General features: G+C 44.2%; 1 protein-coding gene across 3 annotated transcripts in view; it reads right to left on the reverse strand.

The window, feature by feature from the left end:
* Positions 1-26,364, reverse strand: part of RAB34 (RAB34, member RAS oncogene family) — a 49,551-nt gene that overhangs the window by 13,665 nt on the left and 9,522 nt on the right. For 2 of the 3 annotated variants that reach the window (XM_040338521.1, XM_040338522.1), the window contains exons 2-6: positions 21,879-21,972; positions 13,697-13,788; positions 5,330-5,398; positions 3,655-3,756; positions 1,048-1,112 (exon numbers count right to left, since the gene is read on the reverse strand). In XM_040338521.1, coding sequence (XP_040194455.1) covers positions 1,048-1,112; positions 3,655-3,756; positions 5,330-5,398; positions 13,697-13,788; positions 21,879-21,932 — 382 coding nt within the window. In that variant the 5' untranslated portion in view covers positions 21,933-21,972. The remainder of the gene's footprint in view (positions 1-1,047; positions 1,113-3,654; positions 3,757-5,329; positions 5,399-13,696; positions 13,789-21,878; positions 21,973-26,364) is intronic. The other variant, XM_040338523.1, reaches the window with a different exon arrangement.

Genomic DNA, 26,364 nt, shown 5'->3' on the forward strand with positions numbered 1-26,364 from the left:
TTAGGAAGGATTAGATAGTACACTTGCAGGGAAAAATTCACCAGGGTAAAAATACATCCTGACATTACAACAACATTTTTTTAGTAGGGAAAGGTGCTTACCGTTTATACTCAAGTATAAACCGACCTGAATATAAGCCGAGGCACCTAATGTTTCCCACAAAAAAATGGGAAAATGTATTGACTCGAGTATAAGCCTAGGGTGTCCATCTGCATGCCTCACTGTGCCCATGCCTCACTGTGTCCATGCCTCACTGTGCCCATGCCTCACTGTGCCCATGACTAGACTGACGTTCAACATGGGAGTCTATGGAAGGGGTGCCCAGGTTTGAAAGATCAGTGCTCCCCAGCCGTAGGTCCCCCAGACAACAAACTTTGCACACTTGTAGAGGAGAAATAGGGCTACATGTGTGCCACGTTTTGGGTCCAGGAGACCCTCGACCGGCCGGTACTGGGTCCCCAAATTCACTGGAGAAATTACAGTTTAAAATAGTAGTCTATGGAAGGGGTGCGCGAATTAAGCGACTTACTAACCAGGCGCGGGACACAATTAGCGGAGTGGTCAGATGACGGTGTCCGTCGGGTTAATTTACAACACTGATGCTCTCGGATGGCAGGTCGGCAACCTGAAATTTGGGCTTGCCAACCAGCCATCCCAAAGGAGGAAGTCGTGGGCCACATCAAAGGGCTCCGCGGGCCACTGGTTAGGCACCCCTGGTGTACAGTGTCCTGGCATGTTGTCACCTGCCCACATGGTAGAGGAGTGAAGGGGTTCCAGGCACTGCAACAGTTTTACATGCACAGTGACCTCTTATATATTAGCAAAAAGAAAAATCCTGAGCGCCTGTCAGCATCTGCTATGCTGCCCTCTGCAAATGCTGCCCTTTGCAAAGAAGGTGGTAAGCACTGCCGCCTGTCTGAAAGAGATCTAAGTTAAATCTTTTTATATTTGGATGAAGTACAATCAAAAAACACAAAAAACGCACAGTTGACAATACTAACAAAATGAACAAACAACACCCCCATTAAACAGGCCTCTAATACATACCTTGGGCACCTCTGTAGTATGTGGAGGCAATGCACTTAAACCTCTCTTGTCCTGCCGTGTCCCATCTAGTAGGGGAAAAAAAATCAAAAAATGACAAAGCACCATGAAAATAAAGGGACTTCCCATATGTGTATATGTGTCCTTTACTATACAATACAGCTGACTGTCATTAATTATGACAACTACAGTACAATTATGTACAAGAAAATAAAATATGTACAATACAAATAAAGGCACTTCCCATATGTGTCCTTTTTCCATACAATACAGCTTACTGTCATTAATTATGACAACTATAGTACAATACAGACAGGCCTCCCCCTCTTTTCCAACCACTCATTTTATTGCTTCAGGTGAAAGCTGAACTTTTCAAAAATGAAATCCCCCAGTGAGCATTATAATGTCTGAATAATTGGACAATCAGGGACTCACACAAAGGCCTAATCTGGCAATAGTTACTCCGTGTAACGTGCAGGGCAAGTAAAGCAATATCTAAATGGTAGCTAAATAAAATGTGGTCATTTTAGATTTTAGGGTTTAATAGTTGGTAATTAAGGGGCCAATTCATATGTTTTCACACAAGATTCACACATTTTTTTGAGCGGGGAAGGTGAAAGCGGAACTAATCCCTCCTCTCTTTTACAGCCAAGGAAGCTGCCATCTTAGCCTAGGTTTGATCTGCAGTTGCCACAGTGCTGCACATGTGATCAGTTATGACACCAGCCATTTGATGGCTTGATTGTTCAGGCGATAGAACAAGCAACTGTGAGGCCCGGTACACACGACCGAGTTTCTCGGCAGAATTCAGCCAAAAACTCGATCAGAGCCGTATTCTGCCGAGAAACCCGGCCGTGTGTACACTTTCGGCCGAGGAAGCCGATGAGGAACTCGTCGAGCCAAATAGAGAACATGTTCTCTATTTACTCGTTGTTCAATTAGGAAAGTTCCTCGGCGGCTTCACAAGGAACTTGACGAGCAAAACGATGAGTTTTGCCCGTCGGGTTCCTCGGACGTGTGTACGGGGCCTGACAGTTATTATTCTCAACATGCCTTGAATGTAACTGTTTCGGGAAACAATCAAATTAATGGGTTTTGTTGATATACAAGTAACGTCACAAGTATAAAAGAGAGGCGCCTCTAAGTGTAGCAATACAGTTACATTTAACCACTTAAGCCCCAGACCTTTAGGCAGCTAAAGGACCCAGCCAGTTTTTGCGATTCGGCACTGTGTCGCTTTAACTGACAATTGCGCGGTCGCGCGACGTGGCTCCCAAACAAAATTGGAGTCCTTTTTTTCCCACAAATAGAGCTTTCTTTTGGTGGTATTTGATCACCTCTGCGGTTTTTATTTTTTGCGCTATAAACAAAAATAGAGCAACAATTTTGAAAAAAATTCAATATTTTTAAATTTTTTCTAAAATAAATATCCCCCAAAAATATATAAAACATAATTTTTTTCCTCAGTTTAGGCCGATACGTGTTCTTCTACCTATTTTTGGTAAAAAAAATCACAATAAGCGTTTATCGATTGGTTTGCGCAACATTTATAGCGTTTACAAAAAAGGGGATAGTTTTATTGCATTTTTATAAAAAAAAAAATTTTTTTACTACTAATGGCGGCGATCAGCGTTTTTTTCGTGACTGCGACAATATGGCGAACACTTCGGACAATTTTGATACATTTTTGGGACCATTGTCATTTTCACAGCAAAAAATGCATTTAAAATGCATTGTTTACTGTGAAAATGACAGTTGGAGTTTGGGAGTTAACCACAAGGGGGCGCTGATGGGGTTATGTATGACCTCATTTGTGTTTCTAACTGTAGAGGGGTGTGGCTGTAGGTGTGACGTCATCGATTGTGGTTCCCTATAAAAGGGAACACACGATCGATGACAGTGCCACAGTGAAGAACGGGGAAGCTGTGTTTACACACAGCTCTCCCCGTTCTTCAGCTCTGGGGACCGATCGCGGGACTCCAGCGGCGATCGGGTCCCGCGGCCACGGTCACAGAGCTTCGGACCGGGTCGCGTGCACGCGCCCGCGGCACGCGACCCCACGGCTGGGCTTAAAGAGCCACGTACATGTGCCCATCTGAGTTTTTCCATTGGAAATTCCAACGGACTTAGAAAGAGAACATGTTCTCTTTTTTTCCGATGAAAAACATTCGTTCGTCTGTATGGACGGAGAAAAAAAACATGCATGCTCAAAATCAAGTCGACGCATGCTCGGAAGCATTGAACTTAATTTTTCTCGGCTCGGCATAGTGTTGTACGTCACCGCGTTTTGGACGGTCGAAATTTGGTGTGACAGTGTGTATGCAAGACAGCTTGAATGGAATCTGTGGGAGTTTATCCCGACGGAAATTTCCATCGTGTGTAAGGGGCATAAGAGGTGTGCTTTAGTGTAGCAGATATCATTAGTGAAATGTAGAGGAGCCCTCGAATTGCCACTTGCTCCCTCCATCAGCAGACTCGCACAGAAAACTACAGGAGCCAGACTCTTGGCACTGAGCACAAATGTATGTGTTTACATCTGATCTCCTACAACCAGATGAAATACTTAAAATGTAAAGCGAAACAAGATTTTCCATATTTCCTATTACTTACAACTGTAAACTGAAGGGAATTCCCAGGATCTCAAACCTTTCCATTTCAAAATCCACCCCGATTGTCGCTTTGTAGTTTTTATCAAATACATCTTTACAGAACCTATAAAAAGTAACAGGGTAGGGTAGATAAAGCCACAAAACAATATGAATTGACACATCATTGGGTTAGAAATAATCAATTTGTTGTTCCAACTTATTACATCTGAAAACCAAGGCCTGTACATACTGTGAGTATTGAGCCAAGCACAACTCCAGACAAAATGTTTTTTTCTTTTTTTTGCTAGAAACTGTGGTGAAGGATTAGATCCATGTTGTTTTACTGTCTGCCTTACTTCCTGTCCTGGTGATACCAGTTTCCCTCATTTCTAGTTCTAGGGTCACAGGGATAAAAACTGATAGGAATTCTCAAAGTAGAGTAACAGGGAACAATAAAATCCGCCAGAAGTTCTAACCCTTCCCCGCCAAGTCCAGAATTAAAAACAAAGTTATTTGGAGCAGAGGCGGCTCTAGGCTTTGTGAGGCCTTAGGCAAAACTTGACATGGGGCCCCACTCTCTCCCATGATATGAAAAAGAATTCAAGGGCAAGAGCCTCTTCCCCACAACCCTGGCTGGTGGTTGGGGGGGGTCTGCGTGCATGGGGCTTATTGGAATCTGGAAGCCTACTTTAACAAGGCGGCCCCCAGATCCTGCTCTTTAATAACTAAGGGGTGGGGGCCACCCGGAGATGTCCCCTGGTGAACCTGCCCCCTTGTGACGTCATTGACTGAGGGCACGCTGGGTCATTGACGTCACAAGGGGTAATATCACGGATATTCACAGGTTGTTAGGGACGCTGGTGGCCCAGCTCCTGAGTCAGGGCTCTTAACGCTGCCTGAGCACAGCAGCAGCGTTAAGGTCCCCTGTCTCTCAAAACTGGGGTAATGCATTGGGCAAGTTAGGTGGCCGCGAGGCCCCTGTAAGTGCGAGGCCTTAGGCGACCGCCTAATTAAAGAGCTGCCTCTGATTTGGAGTTGGGCTTGAAGGCGGCCATACAAAGGAAAAGCCGATATTTTTTAAAATTGAATTAACAAGTTCCTGATGATGTTTTCTTAACCTAACATGCTGGACATTCACTCTCATTAATAACTATGGGCCAGAAAAAAGCATAGCACTGCTGTATTAGCAGGCATAAAAGAGAATTGGCTGATAATTTTCCACTCAGCTTCAGCCATTTCGCTATTGTACCCAGTATAACTGTCTGTTTAGCAAGGCACTGTACATAGAAGGACTAGGATGCAATTTCCACCAAAATTGGTTTAATAAAAACCAGCCGACATTCGACCCTTGTGTTTGGCAGTCTGACTGAAGCCAATGGCTGAGAGCACTGACTGGAGTGTTCTGGTTCTGGTGGGGGGGGGGGGCGTCCCCCTGTCAGAACACAAGAGCTCAGTGGGTGAGATCGCTGTACTAACGGTGGATCCTTAGTACAGCAACTCCAACCAGAGCTGACAGTTTTTTTTCATTCAACCTGCTGGGTTGAACGGAAAAAAAACTCATAGGGGTTGATTTACTAAGGGCAAAAAGACTGTGCACTCTGCAAGTGCAGTTGCTCCAGAGCTTAGTAAATGAGCAAAAACTCTGTTGACTTCCATCATCCAATCATGTGCAAGCAATTATGTCCCCATTCTCTTACCTATTTATCATGCATGTCTTTCCCACTGAAAGGTCACCAACCACGATAACCTTGGAGATCCTAAATCTGCTGGAAATGAATGAGATATATATTAATATCAAATTACACTGTAAAAAGCAATAATCATACATGTGTGCATCTATTACAAAATCAGACCCTTGCAGACGGTGAAAACCCGGCTAGACCCTGTAAAGTGAGCTCTGTTTAGGCTTTACTAAGAATAAAGCCAGCCTTCGACAGATTGAAAGTCACCCAGTTCAGCAGTAACTGGGCAAATTTCAATCCATCAATGGGCAGGCTGGTTGTGCTGAAGCTGATCTAATCGATTAACTTCAGTACAACCAAGCTGCCACATTTTTATCATACGATCACTGCCCATGGCTATAGCCGTCAGCAGTGATCATTGTATCTTGATGGCGGAGAAACCTCCCGCTGTGAAAAACTTTCCCTTGGATTTTTGTCTGAAGTGATTTGTCCGGTCACACCCATAGCATACACACGCTTGGACTTTTCTGCAAACTTTTCAAAAACTTTCCCAACATCACGTGGTTTTTCTGCTCTTTACCGCCACCCTTTGGTTAACTTCTGCTATTGTTGGTTGATTTTAACATTGGTTCTGAGCATGCGTATTTGCACTTTGTCCAAAAGTCCGATGGCTTGCTGTACACACGGTCGGACTAGGCACCATCGGACTTTTGTTGTCGTAAAGTTTGTCCATTTGCAGACCGAACTTTTTGTCCGATGAAACCCGAAAAAGTTGGTCCGATGGAGCGTACACATGATCGGACAAAATTGAAAACTTGCAGATTTTGAAGTTTGTTGGCCGAAAGTCCGACCGTGTGTACGGGCCTTTAGACCCCTTTCACACAGTTTTTCAGGCGGTTTAGCGCTAAAAATATCGCCTAAATACCGCCTGAAAAACTCCTGCCCTGCAGTCTTAGTGTGAAAGCACGGGCTTTAACACTGAGGCGATGCGCTGGCGGGACCGCTCCAAAAGTCCTGTCAGCGGCATCTTTAGAGCGTTGAGAGGAGCGGTGTGTTTACCGCTCCTCCACCGCTCCTTCCCATTGAAAACAATGGGACACCGCGGCTATACCGCCCGCAATGCGCCTCTGCAGAGGTGATGGATGGAAAAATAGGATTTTCCTCAGTCTGCAGAAACGGAGCATAGCGGAGACTGATGAGATCGGATGTCAGTGGATGTTCATTCGCTGACATCCGCAATCCCATAGGGATACATGCATGTCCGTTTTTCATCCGAAAACAGATGGATGAAAAACGGCCATACGGTCCGCATGTGTGAAAGGGCCCTCTGAACTTTCTAAACAGTATATAAATCTGAAGACAGCAGATATAGATGTAAAACCTATGTAGGGAGATTTGGTTCATCCCTGTGTATCATCTGAGGCTGTTCACTTCACTGGGTGTATGGAGGGTTTACATCCACTTTAACCACTTAAGGACCGCCTCCTGCACATTTACGTCGGCAGAATGGCACGGCTGGGCACGTCCTCTTTAAGTGCCCAGAACCGGTCCGAAGCTCCGTGACCGCGGGACCAGCGGACCCGATCACCGCTGGAGTCCCACGATCGGTCCCCGGAGCTGAAGAATGGGGAGAGCCGTGTGTAAACACAGCTTCCCCGTTGTTCACTGTGGCACCGTGATCGATCGTGTGTTCCCTTTTATAGGGAAACACAATCGATGACGTCACACCTACAGCCACACCTCCCTACAGTTAGAAACACAAATGAGGTCACACATAACCCCTTCAGCGCCCCCTTGCGGTTAACTCCCAAACTGCAATTGTCATTTTCACAGTAAACAATGCATTTTTAATGCATTTTTTGCTGTGAAAATGACAATGGTTCCAAAAATGTGTCAAAATTGTCCGAAGTGTCCGCCATAATGTCGCAGTCACGAAAAAAAATCGCTGATCGCCGCCATTAGTAGTAAAAAAAAAAAAATTTATAAAAATGCAATAAAACTATCCCCTTTTTTGTAAATGCTATAAATTTTGCGCAAACCAACCGATAAACGCTTATTGCAATTTTTTTTTACCAAAAATAGGTAGAAGAATACGTATTGGCCTAAACTGAGAAATAAATATGTTTTATATATTTTTGGGGGATATTTATTATAGCAAAAAGTAAAAAATATTGATTTTTTTTCAAAATTGTCTCTCTATTTTTGTTTAATAGCGCAAAAAATAAAAACCGCAGAGGTGATCAAATACCACCAAAAGAAAGCTCTATTTGTGGGAAAAAAAGGACGCCAATTTTGTTTGGGAGCCACGCCGCATGACCGCGCAATTGTCAGTTAAAGCGACGCAGTGCCGAATCGCAAAAACTGTCCGGGTCCTTTAGCTGCCTAAAGGTCCGGGTCTTAAGTGGTTAAATACCAATAATTGGGGAACCATTCCTTCCACTGATAGTAAAAATAGGGCACTATTTCTTCCACTAAAACCAATGAAGGGGCACTGTTTGTTCTCACCGCCACCACAATGTTTTCTAATCCCACTGGCTGCAGTCTGGCCCCTATAAAGCCTCAAGGACAGTAAACTTGCCCTTTATTCAGAAAGTCTGGAGACTGTATACTATAAAACACAAAAGAAAAAATGCCAGAAAGGCAAAAGACTGCACGTTACAAATGCAAATGATCTTTTTTGAAGCAAGGGCAGAAGACGGAAAATACTATTTTCAAGGTGCAAAATTATTGATGTCTTGCAAAGCAGCTTGCTTGGCATTTAAGGGGTTAAACAGAGTGTTTGGTGCAGGAAGTGAGGCGAGGCGCAGAGGTGGCAGCAGCAAACTGCTGTTTCTATGGAAAAGGTGACGCTACTAAAGAACGTAAATTGAAAGGCAGAGGCCTCTCTGAACAGCTGAGGTAACCACACCAAATAGGCAGCCAGCCCTGGGAGGATGTTTGGAATGAAGGAGAGTCTGGGTGTGAAGGAATGAACACAGGGGACAGAGAACATGAACTTGTGAGGAAAAGCAAAAGCAAGCCTAAAAATGATAACATTTCATTTATATATTTATAACATTGGTCTCCTCTCAGCAGGCCTATCTGGGCTCATGGTATACGGAGTGCACAAACCTACAGCATGTAGAGGGTTTGGATATTTACTAAAACAGGCTCCAGAAAGAGAAGACGGATTTTTATGGTGATCACAGCTGACTGAAGCCAGACAACTATCATTACAAGCAGGCTAGAGATATAAGCCCCCATACTTTTCTCAAGACGGGCATACTTTCAGTAAAGCATAGCTCCAGGAACAAAGGGCCAGATTCTCAGAGGAGATACGACGCCGTATCTCCAGATACGCCGTTGTATCTCTGAGTTGCGCCGTCGTATCTATGCGCCTGATTCTTAGAATCAGTTACGCATAGATTTCCCTTAGATCCGACAGGCGTAAGTCTCTTACGCCGTCGGATCGTAACTGCATATTTACGCTGGCCGCTAGGGGCGTGTACGCTGATTTACGCGTCGAAATATGTAAATCAACTAGATACGCAAATTCACGAACATACACCCGGCCGACGCAGTACAGTTACGCCGTTTACGTTAGGCTTTTCCTGGCGTATAGTTACCCCTGCTATATGGTGGCGTAAGTGCGGCGTACCAATGTTAAGTATGGCCGTCGTTCCCGCGACGAAATTTGAAAATTTTACGTCGTTTGCGTAACTCGTCCATGAATGGGGCTGGACGTATTTTAACTTCACGTCAGAACCAATATGTCCTTGCGGCGTATTAGGAGCAATGCACACTGGGAGATTTCCACGGAAAGTTGTAGAGGGACCCAGCAGGCCAGCCTACTGCAGGCAATCTGCAAAGAATGAAATAAGGGGGGCGGATATAAGACCAGTCACCCTGCTCAAGAAGAGAACTGCAGTGACTGGTCTTTATTAAATGCAAGACTCAAGACTGCTTATGGTAAAGATATAATAATTGAAAGTATCCCTAAAATTGTAAGTCTCTTACACAAACGCTCCAGGCACTTTTAACCTGCGTAAGGACCGCCCCACGTGCATATACTGCGGCAGAGCAGCCCTTAAGCGCCAAATCACGTACCTGTACGTGATTTCTTCTTCCTGGTCAGGGGCGCGTGCACGTGCGTGTGGCCAGAGACCTGCTCCCGCTGTGCCTGGAAACCCAGCGATCATTTGGAAAGAGGCAAAACGGCGGTCTGCCTATGTAAACAAGGCAGACTCCTGTTCTGCCAGAGTTGAAAAATTCAGATCTTGGGTTTCTGCTAAGCAGAAACACGGATCTCTGTTTTCCTTTAGTCATAGCACTCCCCCTAAAGTTAGAAAGCAACCCCTAGGGACATATTTAACCCTTTGATTGCCCCTGACGTCAACCCCTTTCCTGCCAGTGTCATTAGTACACTGTATTGGTGTCACTGGTCCCCAAAAAAGTGTCAAATAAGTGTATATTGATTGATTTGGACAGAGTAAAGGAGGGTTATAGTCCCTGTCAGTTTATTTTTTACCATCCCTGTCCCATTTCAGAGACTTCCCTTCACTTCCTGCCCCATAGCCAAACAGGAAGTGAGAGAAAATCTATGCAAATTAAGGGAATCCATTGCCCCCCCCCAGGCCCTAAGAACTAGTGTCCCCACTCGAAAATTCCAGGGCGGGTCTTAAACAGAAAGGGGTGTGGCCTTGACAGGAAGGGGTGGGTCACTGCTGGACGTACGGGTACGTAGCTTTGCCTGCACGGGCCGCCCGGTCTGCGAGGGGTTAATGTGATACTTACGTAAGCAAGTTTAAATAAACTCAAAAGTGGCAAAAAAAAACAGAACAGTTATTTGGAAAGATGCTGGGTGTATCTTTTTGTGTCTGTTCCCTACTACAGTACAGTGGAACCTCGGATTGTGAGTAACGCGGTTAAAGAGCATTTCACAATACAAGCTATTTTTTTTTTTTAAATCCTGACTGATTTGCGAGTGTTGTCTCGCAAAAAGAGCAGGGGCCAGATCCACGTACCTCGGCGCATTTTTAAGTCCGGCGTAGCGTATCTCAGATACACTACGCCACCGTAACTTACAGCGTATTTTCTGTATCCACAAAGAATTTGCGCCGTAAGTTACGGCGGCGTACTGTAAATGTGTCGGCGTAAGGGAGCGCAATTCAAATGACTAAGTTGTGGGCGTGTTTTATGTTAATACGTCTTGACCCCACGTAAATGACGTCCGTGGGGGTATGGAAGTGCGCATGCTCCAAATTAACCCGCAACAAGCCAATGCTTTTGACATGAACGTAATTCTACGCAAAGCCCTATTCGCAAACGTTTTACGCAAACGATGTAAAAAATTTGACGCTGTCCCAACGTCCATACTTACCATTGCGTACGCCTCATAGACCCAGGGGTAACGTTACGCCGAAAAAAGCCTTTACGGAAACAACGTAAAAAAATGCGCCGGACGGACGTACGTTTGTGGATTGGCGTATCTAGCTAATTTGCATACTCGACGCAGAAATCAACGGAAGCGCCACCTAGCGGCCAGCGTAAATATGCACCTTAGATCCGACGGCGTACTAAGACGTACGTCAGTCGGATCTAGCCCAGCTTCAGGCGTATCTTGTTTTGTGGATACAAAACAAAGATACGCCGGAGCATCCTAGAAGTTACGCGGCGTATCAATAGTGGATCTGGCCCCAGGATTGAAGGCTCTGTGGTGTGCAGTACCACATTTGGCCAGAGGTGCGGGGGCGTCAGAGCTGATCAGAGCCATTTGGAAATGCTCTATTCTCGAGGGTTTCGGAATGCAGTGGAACGGTCTCCGAATATTTCCAAGTCTCTTCAGCACCCCCCACCTCTGGCCACATGCGGTATTGCATGCCATAGAAGTCAATGTGGAACTAATTATTTTAATTTCCATTGACTTCTATGGGGAAACTCGCTTTTATATGTAAATGCTTTGGATTACAACAATTCTCCTGGAACGGATTATGCTCGTAATCCAAGGTTTCACTGTACTTACTATTAATCTGGAACCACTGATCAATATTAGGATAGGAGTTGTCTATCTATAAAATGTCCAAGGCACGTGCTGGGTAGTGTGTGTATTTGATGGGCGCTGGTTTGTATGTCATCGGCGCTGGTGTGGATTTTAGGCAGCAGTATCTTTTTATATATGATGAATAACTCACTAATGAAGTTTATGTGGGTTTTCTTTTTTTGGGGGGGTGGGGGTTCAATTTTCCTTCCACAATCCAAATAAAAATTGGAAGGTTAACTGGATTCTTCCCAGAAGGGTCCTTAATTGTTCTTTCATGATAAAAATAGGGACAATAGACTCTTTTGGGGCACTGATGTAATGGCTCTATGTACTCTGTTATGTACTAAACAACAAGTACAGAAACACAGGAAATAAATACATCACGACTTATGCGGTTAGCCTAGAATTTGAGGCACTGCCAGTGAATGAACTGGGGAAGGCCTGTGAGTTCAGAGAAGGGAGAAACATTTGGCAGATTCAGATACAGCAAATAAGAAAAATCAGTAAGATGAAAGCATTTGGTAACGAATGGGAATGACAAGCCATCTGGTGAAAGGGAGCTAAACGTTTCTACTAGCCTGTCTTCCTCAATTGCTCCCACATCACAGATAGGCCAATTCGGTTTCCTTTGGTGTCGGCATTAGTAACATACAGTGGGGATCGAAAGTTTGGGCACCCCAGGTACAAATTTGTATTGATGTGCATAACGAAGCCAAGGAAAGATGGAAAATTCTCCAAAAGGCATCAAATTACAGATTAGACATTTTTATAATATGTCAAAAAAAGTTAGATTTTATTTTCATCATTTACACTTTCACAATTACAGAAAACAAAAAAATGGCGTCTGCAAAAGTTTGGGCACCCTGCAGAGTTAATATCTTGTACTGCCCCCTTTGGCAGGTATCACAGCTTGTAAACACTTTTTGTAGCCAGCCAAGAGTCTTTCAATTCTTATTTGAGGTATCTTTGCCCATTCTTCCTTACAAAAGTCTTCCAGTTCTTTGAGATTTCTGGGCTGTCTGTCACGCACTGCTCTTTTAAGGTCTATCCATAGATTTTCAATTATGTTGAGGTCAGGAGATTGTGAAGGCCATGGCAAAACCTTCAGTTTACGCCTCTTGATGTAATCCCCCGTGGATTTTGAGGTGTGTTTAGGATCATTATCCATTTGTAGAAGCCATCCTCTCTTTAACTTCAGTTTTTTCACAGATGGCATCAAGTTACCATACAAAATTTGCTGATATTTTATTGAATCCATTTTTCCTTCTACTCGTGAAATGTTCCCTGTGCCACTGGCTGCAATACGACCCCAAAGCATGATTGATCCACCCCCATGCTTAACAGTTGGACAGAGGTTCTTTTCATTAAATTCTGTGCCCTTACTTCTCCAAACGTACCTTTGCTCATTCCGGCCAAAAAGTTCTATTTTAACCTCATCGGTCCACAGAACTTGATTCCAAAATGCATCAGGCTTGTCTATATGTTCATTTGCAAAGTTCAAACGCTGATTTTTGTGGTGAGGATGTAGAAAAGGTTTTCTTCTGATGACTCTTCCATGAAGACCATATTTGTACAAGTATCTCTTTATAGTGGAATAGTGTACCACAACTCCAGTGTCTGCCAGATCTTTCTGGAGGGATCGTGCAGTCAAACGTGGGTTTTGAATTGCTTTTCTCACAATCCTGCGAGCTGTTCTGTCTGATATTTTTCTTGGTCTTCCAGATCTTGCTTTAACTTCCACTGTTCCTGATGACTGCCATTTCTTAATTACATTCTGAACAGAGGATATTGACATCTGAAAACGCTTTGCTATCTTCTTATAGCCTTCTCCAGCTTTGTGAGCATCAACTATTTTCAGTTTTCTAGACAACTGCTTAGAAGAACCCATGGTGTTGATTGTTGGGGCAAGGTCAGATGAGTCTGGGCATTTAAAACCTTTGAGATTGACATCACCTGGTCTTCCTAGACGATGATTGAGAACAATCCATGACACTGGCAGGTCTCAGCTTTGCAAAGGGGGCAGTACATGCTATAAATTCTGCAGGGTGCCCAAACTTTTGCAGACGCCATTTTTTGGTTTTCTGTCATTTTGAAAGTGTAAATGATGGAAATAAAATCAAACTTTTTTTGACATATTATAAGAATGTCTAATCTGTAATTTGACGCCTTTTGGAGAATTCTCCATCTTTTCTTGGCTTCGTTATGCACATTAATACAAATTTTTACCTGGGGTGCCCAAACTTTCGATCCCCACTGTAGCAGCAGGGATTTCCAGTTGGTGATTTGGGGGTTGGGGTGCTTCCTGATCACATGGCGATGTGTAAAATACTCAGATATATACAGTAATAGCTTTGCTAACTTACCCCACAGTCCCTGTTCTCTGCTGTTTGCATGCACTGGTCACTTTGGAGTGAAATGAGTCTCTGGTGTGAAGACATGCTTCTTTCTTGAAACACTAGAAGAAAGTAAATGCACAATTTTCAGAATATTAATTATTGAATGTATACTGGTGGTGACATTTGTCCAGTTTTCTGTCCATTAATGGTGGAAAGCTTGCCTTAAAGTGGATGTAAATCCTCCATACACCCAGTGAAGTGAACAGCCTCAGATAATACACAGAGATTAACCAAATCTCCCTACATTGGTTTTATATGTATATCTGCTGTCTTCACATTTATATACTGTTTAGAAAGTTCAGATTTTGTTAGAAGATTTTCTCTTCCTGGTTAACACAGAGTGTGATGTCTGGGCATGCAGCCAAGGTAGCTAAAATTGCTGATTGGAGGAAAGGCACACACCCCCTTCTCATCATAGGCAGAGACTCTCAGAGCTGTTTTGCAATAGGAGCTGCTCTCTGCTACTCTATTTTAGCAACCTCCTTTGACAAAAGATTCAGGCTGCTTTTGTCTAAAAAGTCAAAAAATATCTCAGGCTGATAACAAAGGAACCGTTCAGAAGAGAGTTAAAAGACTTAGGCCCCTTTCACATTGGAGCGGGAGCCGCTAAAAATATCGGCGCTATACCGCCGGGATTGCCGCGGGAATTGGCCGCTATCAGTGCGGTATTAACCCCCGCTAGTGGCCGATAAAGGGTTAATACCGCCCGCAATGCACCTCTATAGAGGCGCATTGCGGGCGGTATTAATAGAGGGGGTTAACTGTACTAATGAAGGGTGGTTTGTGGGGGGGGGGTCTGTTCTAATTGTGGGGGGTTGTACTAATTGTGGGGGATGGCTTGTGGGGGGGGGTCTGTACTAATGGGGGCTGGCTTATGGGGGGGTCTGTACAAATGGAGGGGGTGGTTTGTCCGGGGGGTGGTCTGTACTAATGGAAGGGGGGTCTCTTGTCCTGGGGGGCAGCAGTGTGTGTGGTCTGCCGGCATTTGAAGGACGAGTTCAGACCACGCCGTGCTCACCACACAGGCCGGACACACGCCCGCAGAGCAGCTGTCATGACTTACAAGGCTTCAGAAACAGGTAAGGGGGACATGTTTTAAAGTTTCCTGTTTAAACAAAAACACCTAATCCCTGCAATAATATATTAAGCAGCCTGTATAATGTATTATTGCTGGGATTTGTAGTCCTCTGTAACTGCTGGTATTCTGCATTGCATTTTATATAATGTATTATTGCTGGGATTTGTAGTCCTCTGTAACTGCTGGTATTCTGCATTGCTTTTTATATAATGTATTATTGCTGGGATTTGTAGTCCTCTGTAACTGCTGGTATTCTGCATTGCTTTTTATATAATGTATTATTGCTGGGATTTGTAGTCCTCTGTAACTGCTGGTATTCTGTATTGCATTTTATATAATGTATCATTGCTGGGATTTGTAGTCCTCTGTAACGGCTGGTATTCTGCATTGCATTTTATATAATGTAGTATTGCTGGGATTTGTAGTCCTCTGCGTCTGCTGGTATTCTGCATTGCATTTTATATAATTTTTTGTTCCTCTATAGCTGCTGGTATTCTCCATTGCGCTGTATAATGTATTAATTCTGGGATTTGTTGTTCCTCTATAACTGGTCAGTGGTAATCTGCATTGCGCAGTATAATCATTATACAGCGCAATGGAGAATACCACCAGCTATAGAGGACTACAAATCCCAGCAATAATACATTATATACAACTCAATGCAGAATACCACCAGTTACAGAGGAACAACAAATCCCAGCAATAGTACATTATACAGCGCAATGCAGAATAACGCCATCTATGCTATCTTTCTCTGTAAAAGATAAATAAGTTAAACGATCACTTTAAGCATCATAACCATTAAAGCTTAATGGAGCACAGATATAATGTATGGTGTGTGCGTCTGGGGGGCGGCAAAATGCACCTTCGCCTTAGTTGGCAAAAATCCTTGCACCGGCCCTGTTTACTAGTCCTTTGATTTGTATATTACATCCAAACAAAAGCAGAGGCACTGATAAAGCTGCTTGAACCTTACAAAAACGTTCATTTACATCGTTTTATTTGGCTTCTATAACAAGGAGGCTGTTGATGCTCTGGAAGCGCTGTTTTCAGTTTGTGTTGTTTCTGCTCCAGGCACGAGCTCCATCCAGGCGACAGCTGAGAAAATGAGAGCTTACTTCCTGTCTGGCACCGCCACCCGCTTCTTCTGTCGTCTTGCTCATCCTCCATGCATAGACAACAAGGCCTGAGGCCACATCTACAACACTGGGACCACACAGGGCGAGAGCTCTGGAGGTTTACCAAGAGGAGGGTGTAATTTTACATGCTGTGTACAAAGTAGAATGTGCTGGAAATAAGAGTCTTCCTAAAATATATATATATAGATACTCTCTTCCTACCAATCTGAAAATCAGATTTTTAAGCAGATTTGGCTGTTCATACATGGTAAGATTTTTCATTAAATTTGACGAGGATTTTTGATAGAGAACCCACAGACACCAGATCATCATGCGAGCTGATTAAAAAAAGTGGGGAGACTACGTTTTAATACATTGTTAGGCATTATCGCAACATCACCGCTGTTAATGCTGTGCATAAGTAAAGCTGGCCAAACATTATACAATTTTCTTATATTTATACATACATTTCTCAATTTCCTTTAGATCTAGGCCCCTTTCACACGTGCGGACCGTATGTCCGCTTTTTCATCCATCCGTTTGCGGATGAAAAAGCGACATACATTGGTCCCTATGTGATTGCGGGTGTCAGCGGATAAACATGTACTCGAATCGTTCTTTCGAATGGGCACTGAGCAGTATAGTTAGTGAGTGATGTACCGCATTTATCGGCGTATACCGCGCACTTTTTTGCCCTGAAAATCAGGGCAAAATCGTGGGTGCGTGATATACGCCGATACCCGCGCCGTGTTTGAATGCCTACGCCGACATATACCAAGCGCAGTACAATCGCATACATTCGGCCAGGCTCGGCTTTGCTCGTAGTCACGCTCTGTGACGTTTATGCGTGAGAAGCCGAGGCTGGCCGAATATACCCGAGTGTACTGCGCTCGGTATACGTCGGCGGAGGCTTCAAACTGAGCGCGGGAAGCGGGGATTCGACATGAAGACAGCGTGGGAGAAGTAGTAAAATGTAATAAAATGTTTTTTTACAGGATTTTAGGGTCAAAATTAGTGGTGCGCGCTATACGCCGGAGCACGCAATACCCCGATAAATACGGTATCTTACTTAATATCTTAGCCAATCAGCTTATCTCTTTTGTGCTGAGTCACATTGGACAGTGTAAAGCCTCGTACACACGATCGCACTTCAAACAAACTTTTCCGTGGATTTTTGTCCGAAGGGAGTTGGCCAGACTTTTGTTGCCGAAAAGTTTGTCCGTTTGAAGAGCGAACTTTTGTCCGATGAAAACCGAAAAAGGTTGTCCGATGGAGCGTACACGCGGTCGAATTTTTTGGAAAACTTGCTCATTTTGAAGTTTGTTGGCAAAAAGCCTGACCGTGTGTACGGGCTTAAGAGAAAGTCTATGGCCTCGTACGCACGACCGAGAAACTTGACAGAATCCATCAAGAAACTTGGTGGGAGAGCTTTTTTGCCGAGGAAAACGGTCGTGTGTACGAGGCCTATGTTTTTCATTGGGAAAACTGTTGAGGAACTCGACGAGCAAAAAAGAGAACAAGTTCTCTTTTTCCTCGACGGGAGTCTCAATTTCCTCGTCGTGTTCCTTATCGGGCTGGTTTTCGACGAGAAACTTGAGCGTGTGTATGCTTAGAAACCCACGCATGCTCAGAATAAAGTATGAGACGGGAGTAAAAGTGGAGATAACACATTTTTCACGCTGTAAAAGACTGAAAAGTGCAAATCGTCTCAGATCAAACTTTTACTTAACACGCAGTAACATGAGATTAACAAAAGCAGCCCAAAGGGTTCTGCCAGTGGAATCGAACTTCCCCTGCCATTGTATGTGTTGTACGTCACCGCGTTTGAGAACGAGGAGATTTTGTCTTGCCAGTGTGTACGCAAAGCAAGCTTGTCGAGTTCCTCCACAAGCCTAACAAGGAACTCGTCGAGGAAAACGATGTGTCTCGCCCGACGAGTTTCTCGGTCGTGCGTACGAGGCCTATCTTAATATGGATTAGCCGCGTGTTAGAAATTAAACTAAAATACAAGATTGCGAAATGACCGCACCGCAATGTATTTACGAAAGTACAAAATTACGAATCCATTCGAAGCACGGTAATAGACACGAATCAACGAAAACAAAACAAAACAATGTTACGAATCAACGGAAAAGGCAATCTCACATAAGTAACAATTACTAAATTACGAATAGTGTACCGAATAAACGAAAATTATTATCTAACAAAATTACGAATTTCGAATCCACGAAAATAAATTAGACAGAATTATGAATCATTCAATATCAACGAAAATACGAACGGGTCTGAATAGGAAAACTTGCATCTTACGAAATTACGAATCTTTATGAATCTACAGAACAGGACGAAACAAAACAAAAAAAAAAAAAGATTTTTTTTGTTGTGCACATGTCTAGTGAGTATTTCATAATGAGCTACTAGCTCATTATGCCTTTGTCTTGCAGGTTTTTTTTTGGGGGGGGGGGGGGGTTTACAACCACTTTAACCACTTCCCGACCTCCTCATGTACATATACGTCAGCAGAATGGCACGGACAGGCACATGTACGTACCTGTACGTCCTCTGCTAGACGTGGGTGGTGGGTCCGATCGGGACCCCCCCCCGGTACATGCGGAGGTCGGGTCCGCTTGGGGAGCGATCCGGGACGACGGCGCGGCTATTTGTTTTTAGCCGCTTCGTCGCGATCGCTCCCTGGAGCTGAAGAACGGGGAGAGCCGTGTGTAAACACGGCTTCCCCGTGCTTCACTGTGGCGGCGCATCGATCGGGTGATCCCCTTTATAGGGGAGATCCGATCGATGATGTCATTCCTACAGCCACACCCCCCTACACTAGTAAACACACACACAGTGATCCCTAAATGTTACAGCGCCCCCTGTGTTTAACTCCCAAACTGCAACTGTCATTTTCACAATAAAGAATGCAATTTAAATGCATTTTTTGCTGTGAAAATGACAATGGTCCCAAAAATTGGTCGAAATTGTCCGAAGTGTCCGCCATAATGTCGCAGTCACGAAAAAAATCGCTGATCGCCGCCATTAGTAGTAAAAAAAAATAAAAAAAATAAAAATGCAAAAAAACTATCCCCTATTTTGTAAACGCTATAAATTTTGCGCAAACCAACCGATAAGCGATTATTGCGTTTTTTTTTACCAAAAATAGGTAGAAGAATATGTATCGGCCTAAACTGAGGAAAAAAAAATTTATATATGTTTTTGGGGGATATTTATTATAGCAAAAAGTAAAAAAGATTGCATTTTTTTCAAAATTGTCGCTCTATTTTTGTTTATAGCGCAAAAAATTAAAACCGCAGAGGTGATCAAATACCACCAAAAGAAAGCTATATTTGTGGGGAAAAAAGGACGCCAATTTTGTTTGGGAGCCGTTAAAGCGACGCAGTCCCGAACTGTAAAAACCCCTTGGGTCTTTAGGTAGCAATATGGTCCGGGGCTTAAGTGGTTAAATTACCGTCTGTAAATACTGCATTAATTCTATAAATTATTCATCTTTTATTTCCTAATACGCCAATATGTTGCAGTCTGGCACGTACTTCTATCCTCACCGTAAACCCAACTGTCTGAAAAAAGTCAAAAAAATGCCTCTGGGACAAACCAGACATGTCTAATACAGTGACTCATTAGGGCAGAGATTCGTTATAATTGCAGATTGTTTCAGTGCTTGTACACAGGCCGGGTGATGGGGGAGGGAATAGGCAGCGGCAGAGCACAGTATATGTTCATTGCGTGTATGGGAGGTGTATGCTCTTTGTAAATATCATCCATCCAGGAGATATACAGTGTGTATATATATATAAACATTATACATTTGTATGTGGGTTACAGCAAGCATATTTTCATTCAGAAGAATATATGAATAACATTTATTTATATAAAAGGAGTATACCCGACCAGCTGCCGCCTCAGCCTCTGATATCTAGTACACACAATCAGGAAATCTGATGAAAAATACAGATTTCAAATCGATCGTATGATAATCTGATCGTTAGTACACAGCTTTCAAGAACTGATCACGACAGTTTGTGCAAAATTATGTTTGTAGGTGACCAAATACTTATTTTCCATCGAAAATGTTTATTGAGAAGATCACAGCAATAAGGTGCAACGTGTCAGGGGCCACACAGGACTCCTTTGTCTGGCATGGTGTCCCCAGTCTCCAGCTGGCATCTGCTACAGCATCTGCTACTCTTTGGACTTTTCCTGGAATGTGTGCAATGGGCATTATTAAATGTGGCAAAAAAAAGCTTGTGTACCTTTGTTTGAGGTTTTGCTATTGGTTGAACTAGATGGACTTGTGTCTTTTTTCAACAGACTAACTATGTAACTATGCTACATTTGAAGTTTTTTTGCGTGCTTAATTGCTCTTCTTGCTTGCTGCGTTTGGGGTTCCAACAATGAATGGCAATGTAAGCGTCACATGCATTTCTAGCATGTTTGTACACACGCGCAAAATCGTGTGATTAAACCACATTCGCACGCTGCTATAGTGTGTATTCAACAGTGTTCAGCCATAGGCGTACACACAGGGTGTGCCGAGTGTGCCTGGGCATACTCTAATCACCCCATGCGCATTAGCATTATCACTCTGTGTGCCGCCGGGAAGATAGGAAAGAGCTCCATCTTACCGGCTCTGCCAAAGGATAAGTGCTTACGCACTTCTTTCCCTGTGCTGGCAGGGGGATCAATGTGCTGGGGCCATATACAGGGCTGGACTGGGACAAAAATTTGGCCCTGGACTTCATCCAGACAGGCCCACTTTAATTTTGAGTGTCCCCCTTGCATCAGAGTGTCCCCCATCAGAGTCCACCTTGCATCCGTGTCCCCCCATCAGAGCCCCCCTTGCATCAGAGGTTCCCCCGTGCATCAGAGCCCACCTTGTATCAGAGTGTCCCCCATCAGAGTGTCCACCATCAGAGCCCCCCTTGTATCAGAGTGTCCATCAGAGCCCCCCTTGTATCAGAGTGTCCCCCATCAGAGTCTCCCTTGCATCAGAGATCCCCCTTGCAGAGAGACCCCCTTGCATCAGAGTGTTCCCATTCAGTGTCCCCCTTGCATCAGAGTGTCCCCCCCTTGCATTAGAGTGTCCCCCCTTGCATCAGAGTCCCCCCTTGTACCAGGGAGCCCCCTTTTCATCAGAGTGTCCCTCTTACATCAGAGTGTCCCCCATTGCATCAGAGAGCCCCCCTTGCATCAGAGAGCCCCCCTTGCATCAGAGTGTCCCCCATTGCACCAGAGTGTCCCCCATCAAAGTGTCCCCCCTTGAATCAGAGTGTCCCCCCTCTCCTCCCCCTCCCACATTTACTCACTCACAGCTCTCCAGAAAGGCAGCATCGTTCCTCTCTCCAGTCATGTGATAAGTGACAAGTGATACGGGGAGAGAGGAAGGAAAGTCTGCCGGCTGTCTATCTCCCTCTATAGGGCGGGAGGGAGCAGAAAGGCTAATACTCACTCCAGCAAGTGACAGCTGCTGCTTCTCCTGACAGGAGTGAAATCGCGATCACTCACTGTTAGAGAGGAGCGGCTCCAGGACTGCACCTGACCGGCCCACTGATCCATCGGCCCACCGGGAAACTCCCAGTAGTCCCAATGGCCAGTCCATGCCTGGCCATATATATGTAGACACATACACACGTGTGTTTGAGCTTTAGGGTGCAATAGGCTCGCTGTGCACACTTATGTGTTCAGCACACAATTTTCAGCCAGTCTCCTCTGATTTTTCAACTGGAGGATGATGGGCATTGAAAGGGCCACCTACTGAGCACATTTCAGCTGCTTCACCAGAAAGCAGCTGATATTTAATCTATTTACGGACAGATTTACTTCCCATATTGTGCACAGAGACAGAGGGGTCAAACGTTTGGGACCCCAATTATCATATCACAAAAATAAATGTATACCCCAATTATCATGTCACAATTTCACCATTATCATGTCTTACCTGAGGCAGCTCTGCCACTACCCGGTCTCGCCGTACTGGAGGAAGCACGCTCATCGCTAACTGTGGTCAAATTTCCAGCCTTTTTGTATAAATCCTTCATGACAGAACAAAAAAAATGGTGATCAATGGTTAATAAAAATGCAGGTACAAATCAATACATTTAATTATACAAATGAAAAGACTTTCTAAAGGTAGATCAGGGCACAAGCTCAAAAGATACCATCATCAAAGTCAAATTGTGCCACAGTCTAGGAACTCAGATTTATTGGGTCTGGTTTACTTAAATGAGGTAAACATAAATATCCAGTAATAAAGAGAATTTAAAAGAATATGGTTGATTGTTTCCAAGTCACTTCACCTCACAATGTGCAGCAAATTTCTGTATGGAGATAAAAGGAGAGCACTTGATGACGGCAGCCAGGACATCCGTCTGACAGATGGGGAAGCATTTGACAATATGTACTTTGAGGCTGCTGATTAGAGATAATCCATAAAGTGCAGGTGATCTCAATAGACATGCACTGTCCTGTGAATGTCAGGTAAAAACAAAATTCTGACCAATTCATTGGGGGATATTTCCGAAAGGCAACTCCACTTTGCACTACAACTGCACTTGTAAGTGCAGTTGCTGTAGATCAGAGGGGTAGATCTGAAATGAGGGGAAGCTCTGCTGATTTTATCATCCAATAATGTGCAAGCTAAAATTATGTTTTTTATTTTCCTTGCATGTCCCCCTCAGATTTACAGCGACCGCATTTCCAAGTGCACTTGCAGTGAAAAGTGGGTTGGCCTTTTGTAAATAACCCCCATTGTCCAATCAGTGTTCCAAAACAAAGGGATTGTAAAGGTATTTTTTTGTTCAAATTAAAATAACAAACATATTAAACTTACCTGCCCTGTGCAATGGTTTTGCATAGTACCGCTCCAATCCTCCTCTTCTCATGTTCGCACACACCACTTCTGACTCCCCCCCCCCCCCCCCCGAGTGCCCCCATAACAATCCGTTTGCTATAGGTGCCCTCATGCGTATGTGCGCTCCTGAGTTGGCTCTTTGGGCCAAATTCTTAAAAGGCTTACGACGGCGCAACGCCATTTGCGCCGTCGTAAGTCCTAATCTGGCCCGGCGTATCTATGCGACTGATTCTTAGAATCAGTTACGCATAGATATCCACTAGATCTGACAGGCGTAAGGCTCTTACGCTGTCAGATCTTAGATGCATTTTTTTTTTCCCGCCGCTAGGTGTCGTCGACGTTGTTTTCCCCGTCGTCTATGCAAATTAGCTATTTACCTGAGATTCCCGAACGTACGCGCGGTCGACGCAGAGAATTTACGACGTTTCCGTAGCTTTTGCGATGCGTGAAGTTGCCCCTGCTATATGAGGGGCAACCAAGTATGGCCGTCGTTCCCGCGTCGAAATTTAAAAAAGTACGTAGTTTGCGTAAGTCGTCCGTGAATGGTGCTGGATGCCATTTACGTTAATGTCGAAACCAATGACGTCCATGCGACGTCATTTAGCGCAATGCACGTCGGGAAATTTTAGGGACGGCGCATGCGCAGTACGTTCGGCGTGGGTACGCGCCTAATTTAAATGATCCAAGCCCCCTACCTGGATAATTTGAATTAGGTGGGCTTGCGCCGGAGAATTTACGCTACGCCGCCGCAACTTTACAGGAAAGTGCTTTGTGAATCAAGCACTTGCCCATAAAACTTGCAGCCGCGTAACGTAAATGAGATACGTTACGCCGCCGCTGTTTTACGCCAGTCTACGAGAATCAGGCCCTATGTTTCCATAAGACGAACAAGGGTTGATTTACTAAAACTGGAGAGGGCAAAAACTGTGCAGTTCTGCATAGAAACCAGCTTCCATTTTTTATTTTATTTTTTGTCAAAGTTTAATTGAACAAGCTGATCGGTTTCTATGCAGAGCTGCACCAGATTTTGCACTCTCCAGTTTTAGTAAATCAACCCCAAAAAGTGCCTGTCCCCGATGGAGATCGGGCTTAGGTATGTATTTAGGGGGGTTGCAGTGGAAGCTGCATGCAGAAGGTTACTTACCTTTACAACCACTTTAACCACTAGTCTACCGCCGGCCGTCAAATGACGGCGGGACGAAGACTCCCTCGTTCTGGGCGGACGTCATATGACGTTGCGCCTTCATGAGCCACTAGGGGGCGCGCGCACGCCGCGTCACTGGGGACCCGATGCGCGTGCCCGGCGGCTGTGATGGCCGCCGGGCACCCGCGATTGCCCAGTAACTGAGCAGAACCGTAGATCTATGTGTGTAAACACACAGATCCACGTCCTGTCAGGGAGAGGAGACCGATGGTGTGTCCCTTGTACATAGGGACACAGATCGGTCACCTCCCCCAGTCAGGCCCCTCGCCCCACAGTAAGAATCACTCCCTAGGGAACACATTAACCCCTTGATCGCCCCCTAGTGTTAACCCCTTCCCTGTCAGTCATATTTATACAGTAATCAATGCATTTTTATAGCAGGGATCGCTGTATAAATGCGAATGGCCCCAAAAATGTGTCCGATGTGTCCGCCGCAATATCGCAGTCACGATAAAAATCGCTGATCGCCGCCATTACTAGTAAAAAAGAAATGCCATAATTCTATCCCCTATTTTGTAGCCGCTATAACTTTTGCGCAAACCAATCAATATATGCTTATTGCGATTTTTTTTACCAAAAATATGTAGAAGAATACATATCAGCCTAAACTGAGGAAAAAAAATGGATATTTAGTATAGCAAAAAGTTAAAAATATATATTTTTTTAAACTTGTCCCTCTTCTTTTGTTTATAGCGCAAGAAATAAAAAACGCATAAATGATAAAAATTTCATTTGGGTACAGTGTTGCATGACTGCGCAATTGTCATTCAAAGTGTGACAGCGCTGAAAGCTGAAAAATGGCCTGGGAAGGAAGGGGGTGAAAGTGCCCTGTAGGCAAGTGGTTAAAGCAGAATTTCACCCAAAAGGTCTTCTTCCTCCTCTTATGCCACATTTGGAACAATTCTGTTTTGTTTGTTTTTTGGGGGGGGGGGGGGGCAGGTACATAGTTTTGACAGCAATACCAGCAATATGTGGAACCAAATCTAATGCGATCGGACACACGATCGCACAAGAAAACCGTGGATTTTTTTCCCAACAGAATTTTGGCTCAAACTTGTGTTGCATACACACGGTCACACAAAATTCCAACTGTCAAGAACGCGGTAATGTACAACACTACAACGAGCCGAGAAAAAAGTTCAATGATTCCGAGCATGCGTGGTTTTTTTGCGCAGAACTTTTCCCGTCTGAAAATTTGAGAACCAGCTCTCAAATTTTTGCTGTCGGAAATTTCCGACAGAAAAAGTCAGATTGGGCCTACACAAGGTCGGAATTTCTGACCTAAAGCTCACATCGAACTTTTCTTGTCGGAAATTACGACCGTGTGTACGCGGCATAAGAAGCAAGTTGGCCAGTGCCACTGTGTCTGTGTTCACTGGAGCTTGTGCTTACTTTGTGGTCATAACTACCCGGCCAATTAATTATTTACTCCATGGTTTGCTAAGTTTGAATGACAGCGTGCCAAGCATACTATTGTCATTACGCATGAGGAAGGACATTATTTTTTTATTTCTCGCTCCAGAACAAGCTTTACAAATTTGCAGCCATTATTAGAGGTCTAGTTTTATATATCTATATAAAAGACAACCTAGAGGTTGTGTGTATGGGGGGATTGTGTCGTTTTCTTTCATTCAACCAGCAGGTTAAACTAAAGAAAATTACTTGTGTGGCCAACTTTATCTTTATTGGTATCTAAAATGTATATCACTCTCTTATTACTCTGGAAGGGTACCTCATGACTAGAATTGTGATGGGGTTCTTGCCTAAAAATGACATTGTATATGACAATGCATGTTAGGAATAACCACTGGGAGCACAGTGGCTGTTACAACTTTAGAGTCTATAATGTTTGGATCAGGGCTCAAGTCCTGCGGGAACGCGTGGGAACGGAGTTCCTGCACTTTTTTCACAGCAGGAACTCAATTCTCATTGCAGGACTAGAGCCACTGAGCGGAACGAGCCAATCCTTTACTAAGCGGCGATGCCCAGCTCGAGTCAGGCTGCATTCACACCTGAGCGTTTTGTCGCCTGAAGCGCGACGCTCAAAAACGCTAAAGGGGAAAAATACATTATTCTCTATGGAGATGGTTTACATCTCCACTCCAAAACGCCTGACGCCGAACGCCTGAAGCTCAAACAAGTTCCGTACCCTTTTTTTGTCGCGCGAATCGGGTGGTTTGGGCGTTTTTGAGCGTTTGTATTTCCCATAGAAAGTAATGGAAACGCTCGATTCAAGCGACTAGCGCGACAACGAGTGTTTGCTACGGGCGTTTTTTCGCTTTAATCAATAGAACATTTCACCCATGCAGAAGATAAAAAAAATATACAAACATAGCAACAAGTGATGAAAAGATGATAATTTTTCCTATT

The sequence above is a fragment of the Rana temporaria genome, chromosome 2 (genome assembly GCF_905171775.1).
Source record: "Rana temporaria chromosome 2, aRanTem1.1, whole genome shotgun sequence".
Classification (NCBI taxonomy): domain Eukaryota; kingdom Metazoa; phylum Chordata; class Amphibia; order Anura; family Ranidae; genus Rana; species Rana temporaria.